General features: G+C 29.4%; 2 protein-coding genes across 2 annotated transcripts; one reads left to right on the top strand and one right to left on the bottom strand.

The window, feature by feature from the left end:
- Positions 1-1,973: 1,973 nt before the first annotated feature.
- LOC107608137 (putative peroxygenase 5) lies at positions 1,974-6,429 on the top strand. The gene is made up of 6 exons (XM_016310020.3): positions 1,974-2,202; positions 2,313-2,432; positions 3,590-3,675; positions 4,796-4,890; positions 5,002-5,127; positions 6,139-6,429. Exons 1-6 carry the CDS (start codon positions 2,163-2,165, stop codon positions 6,284-6,286), a joined length of 615 nt encoding a protein of 204 aa, XP_016165506.1. The 5' UTR covers positions 1,974-2,162; the 3' UTR covers positions 6,287-6,429.
- A 3,510-nt stretch (positions 6,430-9,939) lies between these two features.
- Positions 9,940-11,040, bottom strand: LOC107608473 (protein STRUBBELIG-RECEPTOR FAMILY 7-like). The gene is made up of 6 exons (XM_021107522.2): positions 10,856-11,040; positions 10,709-10,774; positions 10,512-10,583; positions 10,342-10,413; positions 10,107-10,178; positions 9,940-10,018 (listed from the first exon to the last, which is right to left on the bottom strand). Exons 1-6 carry the CDS (start codon positions 11,038-11,040, stop codon positions 9,940-9,942), a joined length of 546 nt encoding a protein of 181 aa, XP_020963181.2.
- Between the last annotated feature and the right edge of the window lie 5,736 nt (positions 11,041-16,776).

The raw sequence follows: 16,776 nt of genomic DNA, 5'->3' as shown, positions 1-16,776 counted from the left end.
ACATTTATTTTCTCAATCAAACCTCATTGACTACATTCGATTGAAAAAATCATCCAACTCGCCCTAATTCAATATATTCGAACTTTCATCATCCAACTCGCTCTGGTTCAACGCATTCGAACTTGCATCATACATTGTTTGCTTTAAATGTTTGATTCAGAACACAGCGAAACAACGATCGAAAGCGAGAACGCAGAGAAGAAGATTAAAAAATCTAAGAAAGAAGAGAAGAAGAGCAAAAAATCTGAAAATGCAGAGAAGAAAAACAAAAAAAAATTCGCAATAAAATCATGAAAAAAATGTTAAAAATCAGTTAGTTAGGATTCTGATATGACGCATGGATGAAAAATAGGTTAAAATAACTTGGTTAGACTTGGTTACTTAAAATACTTAGTTGTAGAACTTTTTTGTTTTTTTTGGGTGTCTACTGAACTTGTTTAATTAATTTATTTTTTATAAAACAAAAATTAAAATATCATTTCTTTTATTTTTTAGATACCAAAAATCTAGAACAATAATTTTTGTTTATCAATTTCAATCAGACTAATAACAAAATTAAATAAATAAAAATCATTATTATATTATACAAATTAATTAATAAATTTTTAAAATAAAAAAATAATAATCAATTTAATATAAAAATAAAATAAAAGATACTTGTTATGAAAAAAATTATAGTTATTTAATTATGACCAAGTTAATTAATTCACTAATCACCTAACAGTTAAACTAGTGATCCGTTAATTCAGCATTTTAAATGGATTGATTGCGGATTTGATTCTGATAATTACGAAAAAAAATATGGGATAAATACAAAAAAAAAGATAGTTGTTTTAGCAGAAAACAAATATGTATTATTAAAAAAATGTTAGTAACTTAGTATATACTAATTTTATAATGCTAAAATGATAATAATTTAAAATTATTTTATATTTTTAATATATATAATTTTATATGTATAATATTTATAATTATACACCTATTATATTTAATATTACTTAACTATTCTAACAGTAATTAAAGAATTTATAGAATAAGATAAATAATAATTAAAAATATAAAATAAAATAATTTTATCCTAGACTATTTTTTATTATATTCTAAATATTTTTTATACTAGTTTATTAAAGAGAATAATAAAAGTGTAATTACACTGAACTTCAAGAACGTTCCGTATAATTTATCCTTACTATTGGTCTACTTTTTTATTACTTTTATACAATTCTTATTTTATTAAAAAGAATCGACTATATATAGATTTCACGAATTTTGTTTAACTGGGCTAAAACATTATTCATGAGTGAACAGTGAACATTAACAATATACAAGGTTACATACGAGCAGGATTATATAATTAATTTCTCTTTTTTTTGGGTCGGGAATTTGCTATCTATCCATTCCACTTTAATTTGGTTTCTTCCTCTTCATTTTTCATTTGATGTCCATTTGAGTTAAGTCACAAGTCATCGTCATAAACTGATATTTGGCACCTTATATTATTGCGAAAACAATCATTGCCTTAGAAGCCCAGTTCGCTTAAAAATTAAAATTATATTATATTATTTTATTCTATTATATTATTATTATTGAATTTAGATTCTCTAAATTTTAAATTTATATTTCAAAGGACAAAGCGTGATCTTCTACTTTTAAATGATTTTTCTCTCATGTTTATTCTTGATTCTACCTATAAAATAAATGATAATAAATCACATTTTATTTTTTAAAATAAAATTTAAACTCTAAAAAATTTAAATCCATTATTATTAATTTATTATAGTTATATTAAATTTGAATTCTGCACCAGAACGTGGCATACAAGTAAGATTTTGATGATTATAATATGTTGTTTGGAAGGAACAGCAATAACTCTCATATCACATCTTCTAAAAATCAGTGAAGGCGTTGAGAACTCAATTAAAGGCCCACACGTTATGTTATTCCATACTCTTCCATTCACCATCAATATAATAATCAATGGCAATATAATAATATTTTATATTTAATTAAATATTATTATATATCCCCTAAAATCAGAAGTTCAGAACTCATTATTATTATCATCATATTGCTAAAGCTTATTCTAAGAATAAAACATCTATAAGTTCCTCCGTGATTTCGTCCCCTCTATTTTTTTGTTATTTTATTATCCATCTATCCATATGGCTGCTACTTCTGCTGCAGAAAACAGAACACTTGAGGGTATATATATATATATACAAACTCAAATTTCAATTTCTTAGTTTTGGTCTCTTATTTATATATTTGGAATTCTATGATGTTAAGAAATTTCATTGTAAATTAATGTGCAGGAGTTGGAGGTGGTGCCGAAGAGAAACCAATTCCACTTCATGAGAATGTTATGCAAAAGCACGCTGCATTCTTTGACACCAATCATGATGGTGTTATTTATCCATGGGAAACTTATAAAGGTCTCTCTCTCAAATTTCATGACGGTGTTTAATTATTTTTATCTGTGTGACTTTTTCACTTTTTTATTTTTAATATTAAATTAATAATGGTATTTTTTTAAATTGTGATCTATTGTAGTATTTTTTTAAAATGTGGGATGATTTAATGTATAAAGTATAAATCGGACCGATTTTTAAGAGGTACAGAAATTGGATCGTCTGATTTTTAGGTACACAAATCGAATCGTCCGATTTCTGTACTCAGACCGACCACCGATTTGTGTACTCCAAACTTTTAAAATTTTTTAAATACAAATCGGACCCTTTAATTTATGTACCTCTCATAGTTTTAAAAAATACCATAAATCACCACGTCAACGTATAGATTTCTATATCCAAATTTTTTAGCCTGATATTTCACCTTTTTATACAATAAAAAGTGAATATTGTTTAGGAAAAGTTTAGGAGGTCAGCAATTTTGTTAAATTCTGGTCAGCATATAACTAGCAAAGAAAAGTGAGTTATTGGATAAAATTTTACATCCATCTCACACTATTAAAACTATCATTAATGACTATTTAATGTCTACAAATTACAAAATTGCTGACTCCCTAGCATTCCTCTATTGTTAACGTGTACTCTGTTATAAGAATGAAAGTTAGCAAAAGAGTGAAGGCTAACATTCCTTTATATATACGCTTTTGCTTTTATTTTCTTTTAAATGTCAATGATAAAGATTATTTCGGGGAGAAAAGTATTTAAAAAAGACACACACGAGACAGAATCGTTGATGAATGAAAAATCAAATGTTGTTGACTTAGTGATTCGATATTAAGGGATCGGATAAATGTGCCTATATTTTTTTTTTTAATAAATATGACCTTTCAAACGTTTTTTTTTTTCGGAATATCCGATATGAATAGAATCGTTGATGAATGAAAAAAATTTTCAAATGTTGTTGACTTAATGATTCGATATTAGGGGATCGGATAAATGTACGATTTTTGTATTTAAGTAGTAGGTTTTTTGTTTTTAATTTTTTTTATATATAAAATGATCTTTAAAATTTAACTTAGTTAATTAAAAAAAGTAAAAATTAATCAATAAATAAAAAAAGAAATTGCTGAATCCATTATCGTGTTGATTAATTAATGAAGTTAAATTATCTACAATTTTAGGGTTGCGAGAAATTGGAGTTGGGATATTACTGTCAATTGGCGGTTCTCTTTTTATCAATGTGTCTCTCAGTGGCAGCACTCGCCCAGTACGACTCTCTGCTCCTTAAATTGAAAACATGTTAAATGTATAAAAGCATTAATCAACAACGTTAGTATGTTACTACATATAAAAAAAATACTTATTTAATATTTCATATGAATTTTTTATTATTATATTATTATTATAAATTTAATTATTCATCTATTTATAATAAATTTGATTATTTTATCACGTTAAATTTAATTATTCTAATATAAAAAATAAAATTTAGTTAATATGTGTTCTTAGAACACATGATAAATTTATCATTAATTAAAAATTTTAAATATTTTTATTTAATAAATATAAAATAAATATATTTAAAAATTAATTTTTTTATATTTTAATAAAAAAATTAAATTTTTTATATTTTAATAAAAAAATTTTATTTTATAATTTTAATACGTGCACTTAAAACACATAATAGATAATTTAAATATTTTTGAAAAATTTAAAAAACGTCTCCTATGAGTAGAATAATATTGTGTGAATTCAGAATTAGCTAGGACAAACATTTTTTTTAAGGTTAAGAATGAGATTCGAACTCGCAATTTTTAGGTGAGTATAGAAAGATTATGTCATTTAAGTTATAATTTGCTAGCACTAGGACAAAGATAATTGTTATGAATAATTTGGAGAACTAATTTAATCTTATTTTTACATTTTCAAAGTTTAGAAAATACACACATTTTTTTTAACACTACAGAAACCCAAGTACGCGTGCGTTTTTATTTGTATTATATCCTATGCATATTTGTGTTAGAAACAGAAACTAAACACCACCTACAATAATAGAGAATTAGCCACTAAAATTTTCATTAAAGGACGAAAATGTTAATATAGTATTACAATTTACAAACTAACTTGGTTGATGGAGTGGTAAACCACTCGTCCGCTTAAGCAAGTTGTTGAAAATTCGAATCCTTTATATATGCAGTAACAGACTCTTAAATTAAACTTAAATTTGTGACAGATTAATTCTTAGTGTGTCAGCTTAAAATATATATATATATATATTAGAATTTATTAGAATTTACTAGTAAAGGAAACATTCTCACACATGCATGTATATACATAAAACTTAACACACATTACTATATCATCAAATACTTGTTGTGGTGATGTAGGGGAAATTTCCATCTCCACTTTTACCAATTGAAGTGAAGAACATACAACTCGGCAAACATGGAAGTGACACCGGTGTCTATGATACCGAAGGAAGGTAGTTTGCTTTATTTTATACATTCACTTTCCAGTATGTCTTAATTATTATTATTTTTATTTTTATTTGTACAAATAATAATAATAATGTACTTGTTGACAAACGTTTTAGGTTTGTTCCTTCAAAATTTGAAGAAATTTTCATTAAGCATGCACATACACATCCAAATGCTTTGACATATGATGAGTTGAAGGAGATGATAAAGGCCAATAGACAGCCAAAAGATTTGAAAGGAAGGTAGGGCTGTTGTGTACCCCATATCTTTGGTAATCCATTATTTTCCGTTTTTTCTTTTATCTTGGCTTATCCACTTAATTACCTCTATGTTTAAAAAAGATTACTTGAATACCATATTTTGAAACAAACTAATAATAATGTGCCATTGATTTTCATATATATAACAAATAAAATATTGTATTTTGTCATGGTTTTTTATGGTATGTTATTTGGAGTTTTTTAGGTTATGAAAATCAAATCGATGGTTGAACTAGTAAATTAAAGTTTTAAAAATTTAAAAGTTTAATTGAAATTTGATCAAAATTAAATTGAACATAATAAAATAATATATTTATGCATAAGACGAGAAACTGATTTTGTTTTAATTTTTTTATTTTTGAACCGAATTTTCAGTAAAAAAAGTTGTATTGATTCAATTTATTAATCGACTTTTATCAATTTTGACCGATCTATGATAATCAATTTTTGGTTAATTCCATTAAACCAACTAATTCAATCCGATTTTCAAAATACTTGGTTTTTTCAAATTCTAAAAAATTTCCTACTCAATCAATAATATAATAGTTTGAGTTAATTTTTTCTACCCAAAAGCAATTTTGGGGTTCAAAACTCTAAGAAAATTTTTATAAATAAAACATTTATTATCATACAAAATAGTGACATATTATTGACTTGTTTTAAAAGTGATAATTAAGATTACAAACCTTTTATCTTTAGAATTTATTTTGATACACTATTAATATTAACCGCATGAAAAATTATTAAAAGAAACGAACATAATTAAATAAATGTATATAATTTTTTATTTGTTAGTGTATTAAAATTAAATTTTTATTTTTATTTTATATTTTTAATCTTAAAAAGGGTTAGGATCATTTCAACCAATAGTCTAAGAATATTGGAAATTATGATGAATGCCAAATTGGATATCAAATTCAAATATAGGGTACGGATAGTAATGCTAATTTAATTTTGCATTTCAAAACTTGATTATAACCATTTGATGATCAGGATTGGAAGTTTTGTTGAATGGCACCTCTTGTACAAGATTGGTAAAGACAAGGACGGACTCCTACAAAAAGAAACTATCAGAGGCGTTTATGATGGTAGCGTCTTTGAAATACTGAAAAAGGAGCACTCGTCGGACAAAAAGAACTGATTAATCAAAATCCATTTGATATAATCATTAATAATGATAATTTATTTCTTTGGATAAAAATGCACATGTTGTATAAGGTACAAAGATTGATATTTTAAGAATTGATGCTTATAATGAAATAAAATGTTTAGTATTCCTTTATACATTCTATGTTCTTATTTTCGGCCTTATTATATAAATAAGTTTTTTTTGTTATAACAAACTCTCAACAAATTATGACCCGTTTGAATAGGTTCATAACTGACTTTTTTTAACTTTTGGCTTATGAAAAAGTGTAATATTAATGTCTGGTATAATTTTTAAAACGAAATTACAACTTTCTAAAAAATTATTTTGGTACTTAAGAAGAAGCTAAAAAAAATGATTTCTCCCATAATAAAAATTTTTTTATCACTTTTCTCTTAAAATAAGTACTTTTAGAATTAAAAAATCAAACACAAAATAATTTATTTATAAGTTACTTTTAATATAAATATTTATTGTTTAAGCTATTTTTTCAAAAATAACTTAATTAAGTTGTTTATCCAAATTGGACGTCCAATCACTTATTGCTTTATTGGTATATAATTATTAGGCATCTAATTCAAGACAATCCGACCAATTTGTTAGCCCGAGATATAGAGAGAACTGAAAATACAACCATTATAAATTTGAAGTATTTGGATCTTATGGCAAACCCTTGAACTTTTTAAATATTTAACCAATCTTTGCCTTCTATATATATCCATGAAATTACAAAGCTTCATGCATACAGTAAAACTCTAACTAAAAAAAATATGAAATCTCGAGCTAGAAAGTTAGAGTAAGAGCTTTGAAGATAAAGAAATTAACAAGAAATTCAAGTGTTGAAAGTGATTAATAAAGAAAATTAAGGATGAAACAAAAAAGGCTAAACACAGAGAAGAAAACCTAGAAAAAAAATTTCTTAAATAAAATTGTGAGATGAAAAGAGAAAATTATAGGTTACAGATTATGTGGGACACATAACTAGAAAATTATTTAATACAGATAGATTTGATCTTTATTATAGACGAATTTTTGGTTACCGACAGATTTCGTCTCTCTGTAAAAGTTTCATTGGAAATTATTTACCGACATATTTTTTCCGTCGGTAATTTACCGACAGATTTTTAACAGTTACCGACAAATTTTTTTTCAGTAAATTCTCTCCTAAATTTCCCTAGAACATCAAACTTTTCGACGGATTTTCTGTCAGTAATTAAAAACAGATTTTTGGATGAATTTTCTGTCGGTAATTAGCAACAGATTTTTCGTCGGTAATTGGAGCCTTGGAAAACCATTCCAAACTTTGAATACAGACAGAAAATCCGTCAGTAAGGTAAAATAAATTTTTTTTAGATTTTTTATTACAAAATAAACCTGTTTTCATACAAAATAAATATAAATTTAATAAATACAAGTTTTTATCTAATTTGTATTCGAATATTTATAATATTTTAAAAAATAAACAAATTCATCATATTATCAAACTAAAAGAAAAATACTATAAACAAGCAAGTCAATATAATTCAAAACATAAACAAAGTGTATTGATACATCAACTATAATAATAAGTAACAACCATATATCAACAAAGTGTATTGATACATCAACTATTGTCCTCTAATTAAGTCAATATACAATAAGGTTGCTTAATCAGGTTCTAAAATTGGAACTTCATCTGTACAGAAACCATTCATTATTATTGTGTCCATTGATTCAAACAGTGGAGTCATGAATTGATCATCTGCTTCAGGCTTCTCTACCTCCTTATATTTTTTAATTTCTCATCTGTTTTCCAAGTATCAAATTCTGAAAAATAAAAAATTAGTGACAATATAACACCCTAACTTTTAGCACCTCATGATCGCACTAAAAGTCAGAGCGCTACTTACTTGTATTCTTTTATTTATATACTACGTTTATTTAATATTGAGCATTCGCGAATACGAACCGAAACTTTAATTAAGAACACAGAAAGTTTTTACTTTTAATCACTTAATCACAATATATATATATATATATATATATATATATATATATATATATATTCACATCTAGCATTCTATACATAGACTTATTTCGAGATTCTGAAATACAAGTCCTATCCCTTCTAAAAACTAAAAACATTAATCGACGAGGGAAAAATAAAATCTAAGAACTTAACTCGTAAACTCAATCTTCTATGCTCTTACAGCTCTGCACTAAATCTTCGCACCTGTAACTGAAATGAGTGAAAATAGGGGTAAGAACTGGGGAGTTCTTAATAGGGTCGAAGGGTATAGTTATATTCATTTTATTATTTGTTACACAGAAATTTCATAACAGCGTACTTGCAATCCTCAACAGGTGGCCAATGGCAGCAAACTTCAGAATACAAACAACTTTAACAGACTAGAGATACAGAAAAAATCACAATTCAAGAAGCACACACACACAATCACAGACAACACATATCACAAAGAAGTATGCATAAACAAGCAAGACAAACAATGCATATGATGCATGCCTTTCCTGTAGCTGATGATATCATCTGTCGGTTATATAGCCAACCCAACATGTCCGGTAGCTAAGCCGAGCACAGTCTCTCTGTTGCGCCTTAATACCACACTACAAAAAATTTTGGTAGAAACGGCGGTTTTTTTGTATTTACGGCGGTTTGAACCGTCATTATTACCAATAATGGCGGTTTCATAAAGCGATGTAATTCTGAGCGCCATTCTGGTTATTACGGCAGTTTTCTGAAAACCGCCACAATTCCCTGGGTTAAAACGGCGGTTTTTGAATAGGTTAAAACGGCGGTTCAAATCACCGTTATTTCCAGGGTTAAAATGGCAGTTTTTGGATAGGTTAAAATGGCAGTTTGAACCGCCATTATTACCCTGACAGAGTGGCATTTTGGTTGGTTAAAATGGCGGTTCAAACCGCCGTTATTTTCAGGGTTAAAATAGCGGTTTTTAGATAGGTTAAAACGGCGGTTTGAACCGCCATTATTACCCTGGCAGAGTGGCGTTTTGGTTGGTTAAAACGGCATTTTTGAATCGCCATTTTTACCCTGACAGTAGCGTTTTGGTTGGTTAAAATGGCATTTTTGAACCGACGTTTTACCCTGACAGTGACATTTTTTATCGTTTAAAAAAATAATTTTTACCGTCTTTTTTATCGCGTTAAATAAATAATTGTGATTAAAATTTCACAATAGCAAAAAATCATAATCCATAAATGAAATATTATATAAGTCATAAACAAAATATTAATATAATATATAATTTTTTATTATTGAATATCAAAAGTAATAACTCCTATACAAAACCTTGTCTTACTAAACTTACCAAAATACAAGCATTGCAATAAACACTAATCAGTCAAATCTACCATCGAGTTCCCTAAACTATGTTAATATCTAATAATGTATTTAAACCATCTAATAAGTGCTATTTTTACTACTTAGAATATGAACATACAAGACAATTAGCTTAGATAAGTGATGATGAATAAAATTTAGAGGCCAAAAGTTTCCTCCTTTTGTAATTAACTTTAAAACAAGCATGCCTTAGTTTCTTGGTCTCTTGTGTGAGTTTCATCCCGAGGACTTGCTTCGACATCTTTGTTTCTTGCTCCAACACTCCAACTTTATTATCCAAACTCATCTCTTACAAACCAATGATATCATAATGAGGCAGATTAGCAAGGACATCAATAGTGCCTGTAAACTGGTTGTTCTGCAGATACCTGCACAAATATAAATAAGTCAACTTGGAATATAATCAATATGATGTAAAGTATTGATAGAAAGAATATTGATAATCTAGATTCTCACATGCTGGTAATGCCTAAAAGTGAGCTCAAAGTCTGCAGAAGGTCACTTGTCAATAAATTGAAGGAGAGATCCCTGCAAAAAGTTAAAAAAATTTGTTTTATCATCTTGGTCCTAAATAATCAGAAAAATCAAATATAGCCTCAGCAGTTCTATACATTTAGACTGCACATGAACAATAACTTGACAGCCATCTAGATTACATTTCTATACAGTTCACAGGAGGAGGAAGTCTCACAATGAAGAGAGGGCAGAAAGCTTCATGAAGTTAACGTTCAATCCTTGCTGGAACTGATTGTGAGCAAGATTCCTATGTTCTCAAAAATAATAAAAAAGTTACTCCAATAGCTCATGGAGTTGGTTGATAAGGTATTATTATGATAAATGCTCAAGAAGATAATTACACACAGGTCTGTAAGAGAGGTCATATCAGAAACAGAGTAAGGGATTGCCCCAGTGAAGTTATTATAAGCCAGATTCCTGCATACAAAGAATTAATTATGTTAGAACTTATAATCATAATATTATGGGTGAAATAAACTTAAGGGTAACAACCATATATATATATATATATATATATATATATATATATTATAGAAACATACAAGCGCTGCATATTTGGAGAAAGCTGGTATGGTATGCCACCTCCAAGATTGTTGCTACTCAGGTCTCTACAATAAAAAGAAGAGTCACATCGCGAGTTACATTTCCACACAAAACTGGATATTGTATGAAAGAATAGTGAATCATACGGGTTGGTCAAAGATGTCAAGGGTTGTAATCCATAAGGCAATGTTCCCATTAGTTTAAGATTGGATAACTTACTGGTAAATAAAACAATAATTTTAGAAATCAGCATCAAAATGCAATCATGATAAAAAGTGGTATAAAGTGAAGAGTGTGAGACTACATCTCTGTAACTCAGTTGTTTGAGCATGTTATGGGTATTAGTTATTTCTAAAGCTCCAGAACTCACTTTTCCTACTGTTTTGGCTTCACAAAAACAGCATCTTCAAGCTCTTCTGAAACAAGAAGGCATTGAAAAGAAAACAAATTGCAGTAATTTATATGTAATAGGTAGATTAGACTTGGAGCATTTGACAGTTACAGAGATAGAGAGACTTACAGCATGCCCGCTACTGATTAAGGCGTTAACAAACACCTCATTAGAAAGCACGTTCAATTTCTTTTGCTCCTCACCCTAAAGCATGTATGTTAGAAATACTAATACAGCGACTATTCACGTAAAATAATGTTTTAATGTGAACATGATAGCTAAGAATCGTGAGATGAGAGTACCTTGTTAACAGTAGAACAAACGTACTTGCAGCCTCTTTTTTCCTGAAACTTTAATATCAGTAAGGTAATCATCAATTAATTGCACATTAATCATGTAATTTAAATTAGTTAACACTATTTTAATCGTATAGAGGAGGAAAATCAAACGAAGATGAAGTAGATTACTGAATTGATATAGATGACAGAACCAAATCATACAAGCTTAGTTAGAGGCAGCAACAATAGCTTCGCAGCAGCTAGAGAACCAGATTGAATCCACAAATTGAAGCCAAAGAACCATTGCTAAGGTATTTCAATAATCATTTTCTCCTCTGAACCATTGCTATCAAGCCTTTACGAGAATGCACATCCTAAATCATGATAGAATGAATCAAGTAAGGTATTTAAGAGAGTAATATGTTAAGAAATATTTTCACCATGTAATCTGAAATAAAAATCGAAGGGTCAAGAAACGGGTTGAAATCAAAACAGTGGTGACATTGCACAAAAGGGATTTCAAGGGTGAACTAATAAGATGGATCATGGCAAGACTGCAAAAGTGCAAATTGAATTAAGAAGCAATCTTATGACCAGCAATAATAATACACTATTTTTCGTTCATCTGATATATTAGTAGTAAGGATGCTTATTTGGACCATTAGTTTTTATCCATAACTTTACATACATACAGCTTGATAGAAGTCCAACTCAAACAGAAATAGCTCCAGATCCATATGAAATTGGTTGGTTCAAAATTCTCTTTTGCCACCAATAGTTATTTTCATTTCAATATATAGAAGATTAAGATTAACGAGAGATGTTGAAAGAAGTAACTAACCTTCTTGTGTACAACAGCTAATAGATGCTAAATCTTAGTTGTGAGTTGTGCAACTGCATGAATCCAAAATGACATCATTGATTCCTTAACAAGTTCTTATAACCATTTTCATAAGTATTTTCAAGACACTTTTAATATTATCACTTTCATCTAATTATGAACCTATATTGCAATAAGACAGCCACACAATGTTTCAAATTGATAGGAAGGTAACTAAAGCAAATTCATTCCCTTCTTTCCACATGTTTCTCATAAATAAAACATTTAATTAATAATAGTCCTTACCTTGAACTCGAGCCGATCCACAATCTGACTCTGACATTTTGAACTCATCTCTAACCTTTGCAAGTTCAATTTTCAACTTTTCTTATGAGGACATATTATCTAGACGGAAGTCCTGGAATTAGCAAAAAGTGGACAATCAACACACATCAGCAACAACATCTTCAATTATAAAAGAAAAACACTCAAAATTGCTGATAAATAGAGAATTGACAAACCTTGTTGCGAACAGCACAGAGTTTGAGGAGAGTGAGGAGATGCAGAGAGATATGAGCTTGGAGCACAAGGGCAAAAGCTTGGAATCATCGCAAAGAGCCAAATGATTTACTTATTGCTTATCAGATCAATGGTAGAAACAACAATCTAATTGCCATTCACATGCATATGAAACCCTAAGACAATCGATTAGAATGAAATATTTTCAAGAGAACAAAGGAAAAAAGGGAGAAGAACCTACCTCGCCAGTCTACCGCTGGAGGAGAAATTCGCAGCACGGTAGCTTGATGGAAGAGATCGCCGCGTAGGAAAACATCGTCGGAGGAAATTGTCACTAGAGGAGACGTCGCCAGAGAAGACAAGAGGAGACGTCACTGGAGGAGACGTCATAAGAGGAGACCGGCGCTGGAGGAGATGTCGCAGGAGGAGACATCGTGTGAGGAAACCGTTGCTGGAGGAGAAGTCGTGTGAGGAGACTGTCGCGTGAGGAGACATCGCCGGAGGAGGTCATCGTTGGAGATCGAGGATCATCGCCGGAGGAGATTGTAAACAGAGGAGATCGCGAGTGGCAGAGATTCAACCGTTCTCTAACAGTGGCCATCGTCTCGCATGGAACAATGTAATGAAGGTTAAGTTAGGGTTGGACCTTTTTATACATTGTGGTAATGGCATTTAAAAACCGCCTGAATCCACAAGAACCGCCATCAAGTGTAAATTAATTATGGCACCACAAAAAAATGTAGTAATATCCGAATATTACGGCGATTTTGTAGAACCGCCGTAATATTAGTGCCATTTTATGTCTCTTTTTTTGTAGTGCCATTAGAGGGTATTTGTGTTGTGTCATCATTAGAGGCTATCTGTACCCTGTCACCATTAGAGGGTATATGTGCCCTGTCACCATTAGAGGGTATCGGTACCCTGTTACCTTTACAACCAGAGAGAAAACACAGACATACTTATCATCAATCAACCACAATCATGCATCGTTTATCATATTCATTCAATTTCATAATTCAAACTCAATTTTCATTATTACTCTTCCTCATCTCTTTCCCGGAGCAAGTGGGACTAAGCCACAACCCTTGCGTATTGCCCATGTATTTTCAAATATCAGAATCTCTATTTAAAAATAAATCAAATCCATTCTCTTTCCTTAAACTCCTTTTCATTAAAAGAAAAGTCTCGAATCAACTTCAAAAGTCCATTCTTTAATTCCATTTAAAAATAAAACCCCAAAATACATAACTCTCAAGCAAACAATAATAATTCAACATAAACTTAATCAAACTCAAACAATAATCAATCAAACTAACATTCACTTATCAAATTCACATTTAATTATTATAAAATTACGAAACCCTACTTCTGTATGAAATCAAGTTAACGGAAGCTCCGGAAAAACTTTTTAACCGAGCTGTTGAAGAGGAAAACATTAGAATCGGCTACTCCACCTCTAGAGCTTCCTCAGCCGAACTTTGCATGGAAAGACAGTAACTCTACCATCGATTTCTCCCAAATAAAAATGATGTCAATATAAAAAGAAAGAAGATACGAATATTTTTATCAGATTAAATTTTTTATTAGAATTATGAATCTCAAGAAATCGAAACCGAAAGCTCAGAGGTTTCCACGGTTCTCCTCACCCATGGTTCACTCTCTTTCTTTTTCTTAATGGTTCGGTTGATGTATATGAAAAGAATGATGATGACGGTGATTAATGAAAAAAAAAGGTATATATATATGTTACTAACTCCACATGTCAAGGTTATATATATACACATGCATACCAACTTCTTTCTTTTGCTTTCATATTGGCTTAATGAATCCATGTTATATATATATTATATGCATATGAACCAAGTTTTAAATTTTCTTTTTTCATTTTCTTAAAGGCTTCGGCCACTTTCTTCTTGTTTTTTTTTTCTCTTTTAAACTTTAATAATAATAATAATAATAATAATAATAATAATAATAATAATAATAATAATATTATTATTATTATTATTATTATTATTATTATAAAAATTAATTTAATTTTTGTTTTATCAAATTTTTTTAATAAATAATTCAAATTTAATAGAATAAGTAATAATTAAAATAAACTATAAAATTCTATTTAATTATTTTTGTTAAAAATAATTTTTTTAAAAAATTACATCTCAATATAATATATTAACTCATAAATAGCTAATTATTTAATTTTCAAAAATTTCGGGTCTTATATCCTACCCCACTTATAAAAATTTTCATCCTCGAAAATTATTACATTGAAATAAGTTAAAGCTCAAATCAAAGAAAATAGGGTCCACGAAGAGAAGTATAGGTAAACAGAGATATATAGGGACAATAAGATTTGGTCGAAAAATAATCAAACCACATTTTAAGGAGGGAATCCGAAACAACGGATTCCAATGAAAATAATGAAAGAAGAGATGACACCAAGTCACATAGTACGAATAAATGGTTTATGTCAAAACGAATCCTTAAAATGTAACTTCTAACGTTCTCAAACCCTGTGATTCGTATAACCTATTATTTTTATTTCGTCTATCATAATCCATTAGCGTTCCCGTATACAAAAATCATCAGTACTAAATTGGCCAGACCTAATACCATGAGAAATGCAATTGTAAGCTAACAGCATTAATCAACAGACAGTCATGCATATAAAATCTATACTCTTGTCATTAAGACAAGTTCTATCGCATGACAGACACTCAGAGTATGCAGTGAAATATAGTCAGTCCATTCCCAAGGCTCTAATAGGAACGAACTGCTATGATACCATAATGTAAAACCCTAACTTTTAACACCTCATGATCGCACTAAAAGTCCGAGCGCTACTTACCTGTATTCCTTTATTTATATACTACGTTTATTTAATATTGAGCCTTCACGAATACGAACCGAAACTTTAATTAAGAACACGGAAAATTTTTACTTTTAATCACTTAATCACAAAATACATACATATATATATATATATATATATTCACATATAGCATTATATACATAGACTTATTTCGAGATTCTGAAATACAAGTCCTATCCCTTCTAAAAACTAAAACATTAATCGACGAGGGGAAAATAAAATCTAAGAACTTAACTCGTAAACTCAATCTTCTATGCTCCTGCAACTCCGTACTAAACCTTCACACCTGTAGCTGAAAGGGGGTGGAAATAGGGGGTAAGAACTGTGGAGTTCTTAGTAGAGTCGGAGTGTATAGTTATATTCATTTTATTATTTGTTATACAGGAATTCCATAACAGCGTACTTGCAATCCTCAACAGGTGGCCAATGGCAGCAAACCTCAGAATACAAATAACTTTAATAGACCAGAGATACAGAGAAAATCACAAGTCAAGACACACACATAATCACAGACAACACATATCATAAAGAAGTATGAATAAACAAGCAAGACAAACAATGCATATCATGCATGCCTTTCCTATGGGTGATGATATCATCTGTCGGTTATATAGCCAACCCGACATGTCCGGTAGCTAATCGGGGCACAGTCTCTCTGTTGCGCCTTAATACAATTAGAGGGAATACGTGCTCTGTCACCATTAGAGGGTATATGTACCCTGTCACCATTAGTGGGTATCGATGCCCTGTCACGCTTACAACCAGAGAGAAAACACAGACATACTTATCATCAATCAACCACAATCATGCCTTGTTTATCATATTCATTCAATTTCATAATTCAAACTCAGTTTTCATCATTCTTCTTCCTCATCTCTTTTCCGGAGCAAGTGGGACTAAGTTATAACCCTTGCGTATTGTCCATGTATTTTCAAATATCAGAATCTCTCTTTAAAAACAAATCAAATCCATTTCTCTTTCCTTAAACTCATTTTCATTAAACCAAAAGTCTCAAATCAACTTCAAAAGTCCATTCTTTAATTCTGTTTAAAAACAAAACCCCAAAATACATAACTCTCAAGCAAACAATAATAATTCAACATAAACTTAATCAAACTCAAACAATAATCAATCAAACAAATATTCACTTATCAAATTCACATTTAATTATTATAAAATTACCA

This window comes from Arachis ipaensis, chromosome B7, assembly GCF_059453495.1.
Source record: "Arachis ipaensis isolate K30076 ecotype BB chromosome B7, ASM5945349v1, whole genome shotgun sequence".
Classification (NCBI taxonomy): domain Eukaryota; kingdom Viridiplantae; phylum Streptophyta; class Magnoliopsida; order Fabales; family Fabaceae; genus Arachis; species Arachis ipaensis.
This window is presented reverse-complemented; position numbering and strand designations above follow the sequence as displayed.

Excerpts from the sequence above, each read along its gene's own strand:
- LOC107608137 (XM_016310020.3), top strand. The coding sequence starts at position 2,163 with ATGGCTGCTACTTCTGCTGCAGAAAACAGAACACTTGAGG. Across the intron at positions 2,203-2,312 it reads AGAAAACAGAACACTTGAGG|GAGTTGGAGGTGGTGCCGAA; the intron begins GTATATATATAT and ends ATTAATGTGCAG. Across the intron at positions 2,433-3,589 it reads TCCATGGGAAACTTATAAAG|GGTTGCGAGAAATTGGAGTT; the intron begins GTCTCTCTCTCA and ends CTACAATTTTAG.
- LOC107608473 (XM_021107522.2), bottom strand. The coding sequence starts at position 11,040 with ATGCTCAAACAACTGAGTTACAGAGATGTAGTCTCACACTCTTCACTT. Across the intron at positions 10,775-10,855 it reads TTGACATCTTTGACCAACCC|AGACCTGAGTAGCAACAATC; the intron begins GTATGATTCACT and ends TTTTTATTGTAG. Across the intron at positions 10,414-10,511 it reads ATGACCTCTCTTACAGACCT|GAATCTTGCTCACAATCAGT; the intron begins GTGTGTAATTAT and ends TTGAGAACATAG.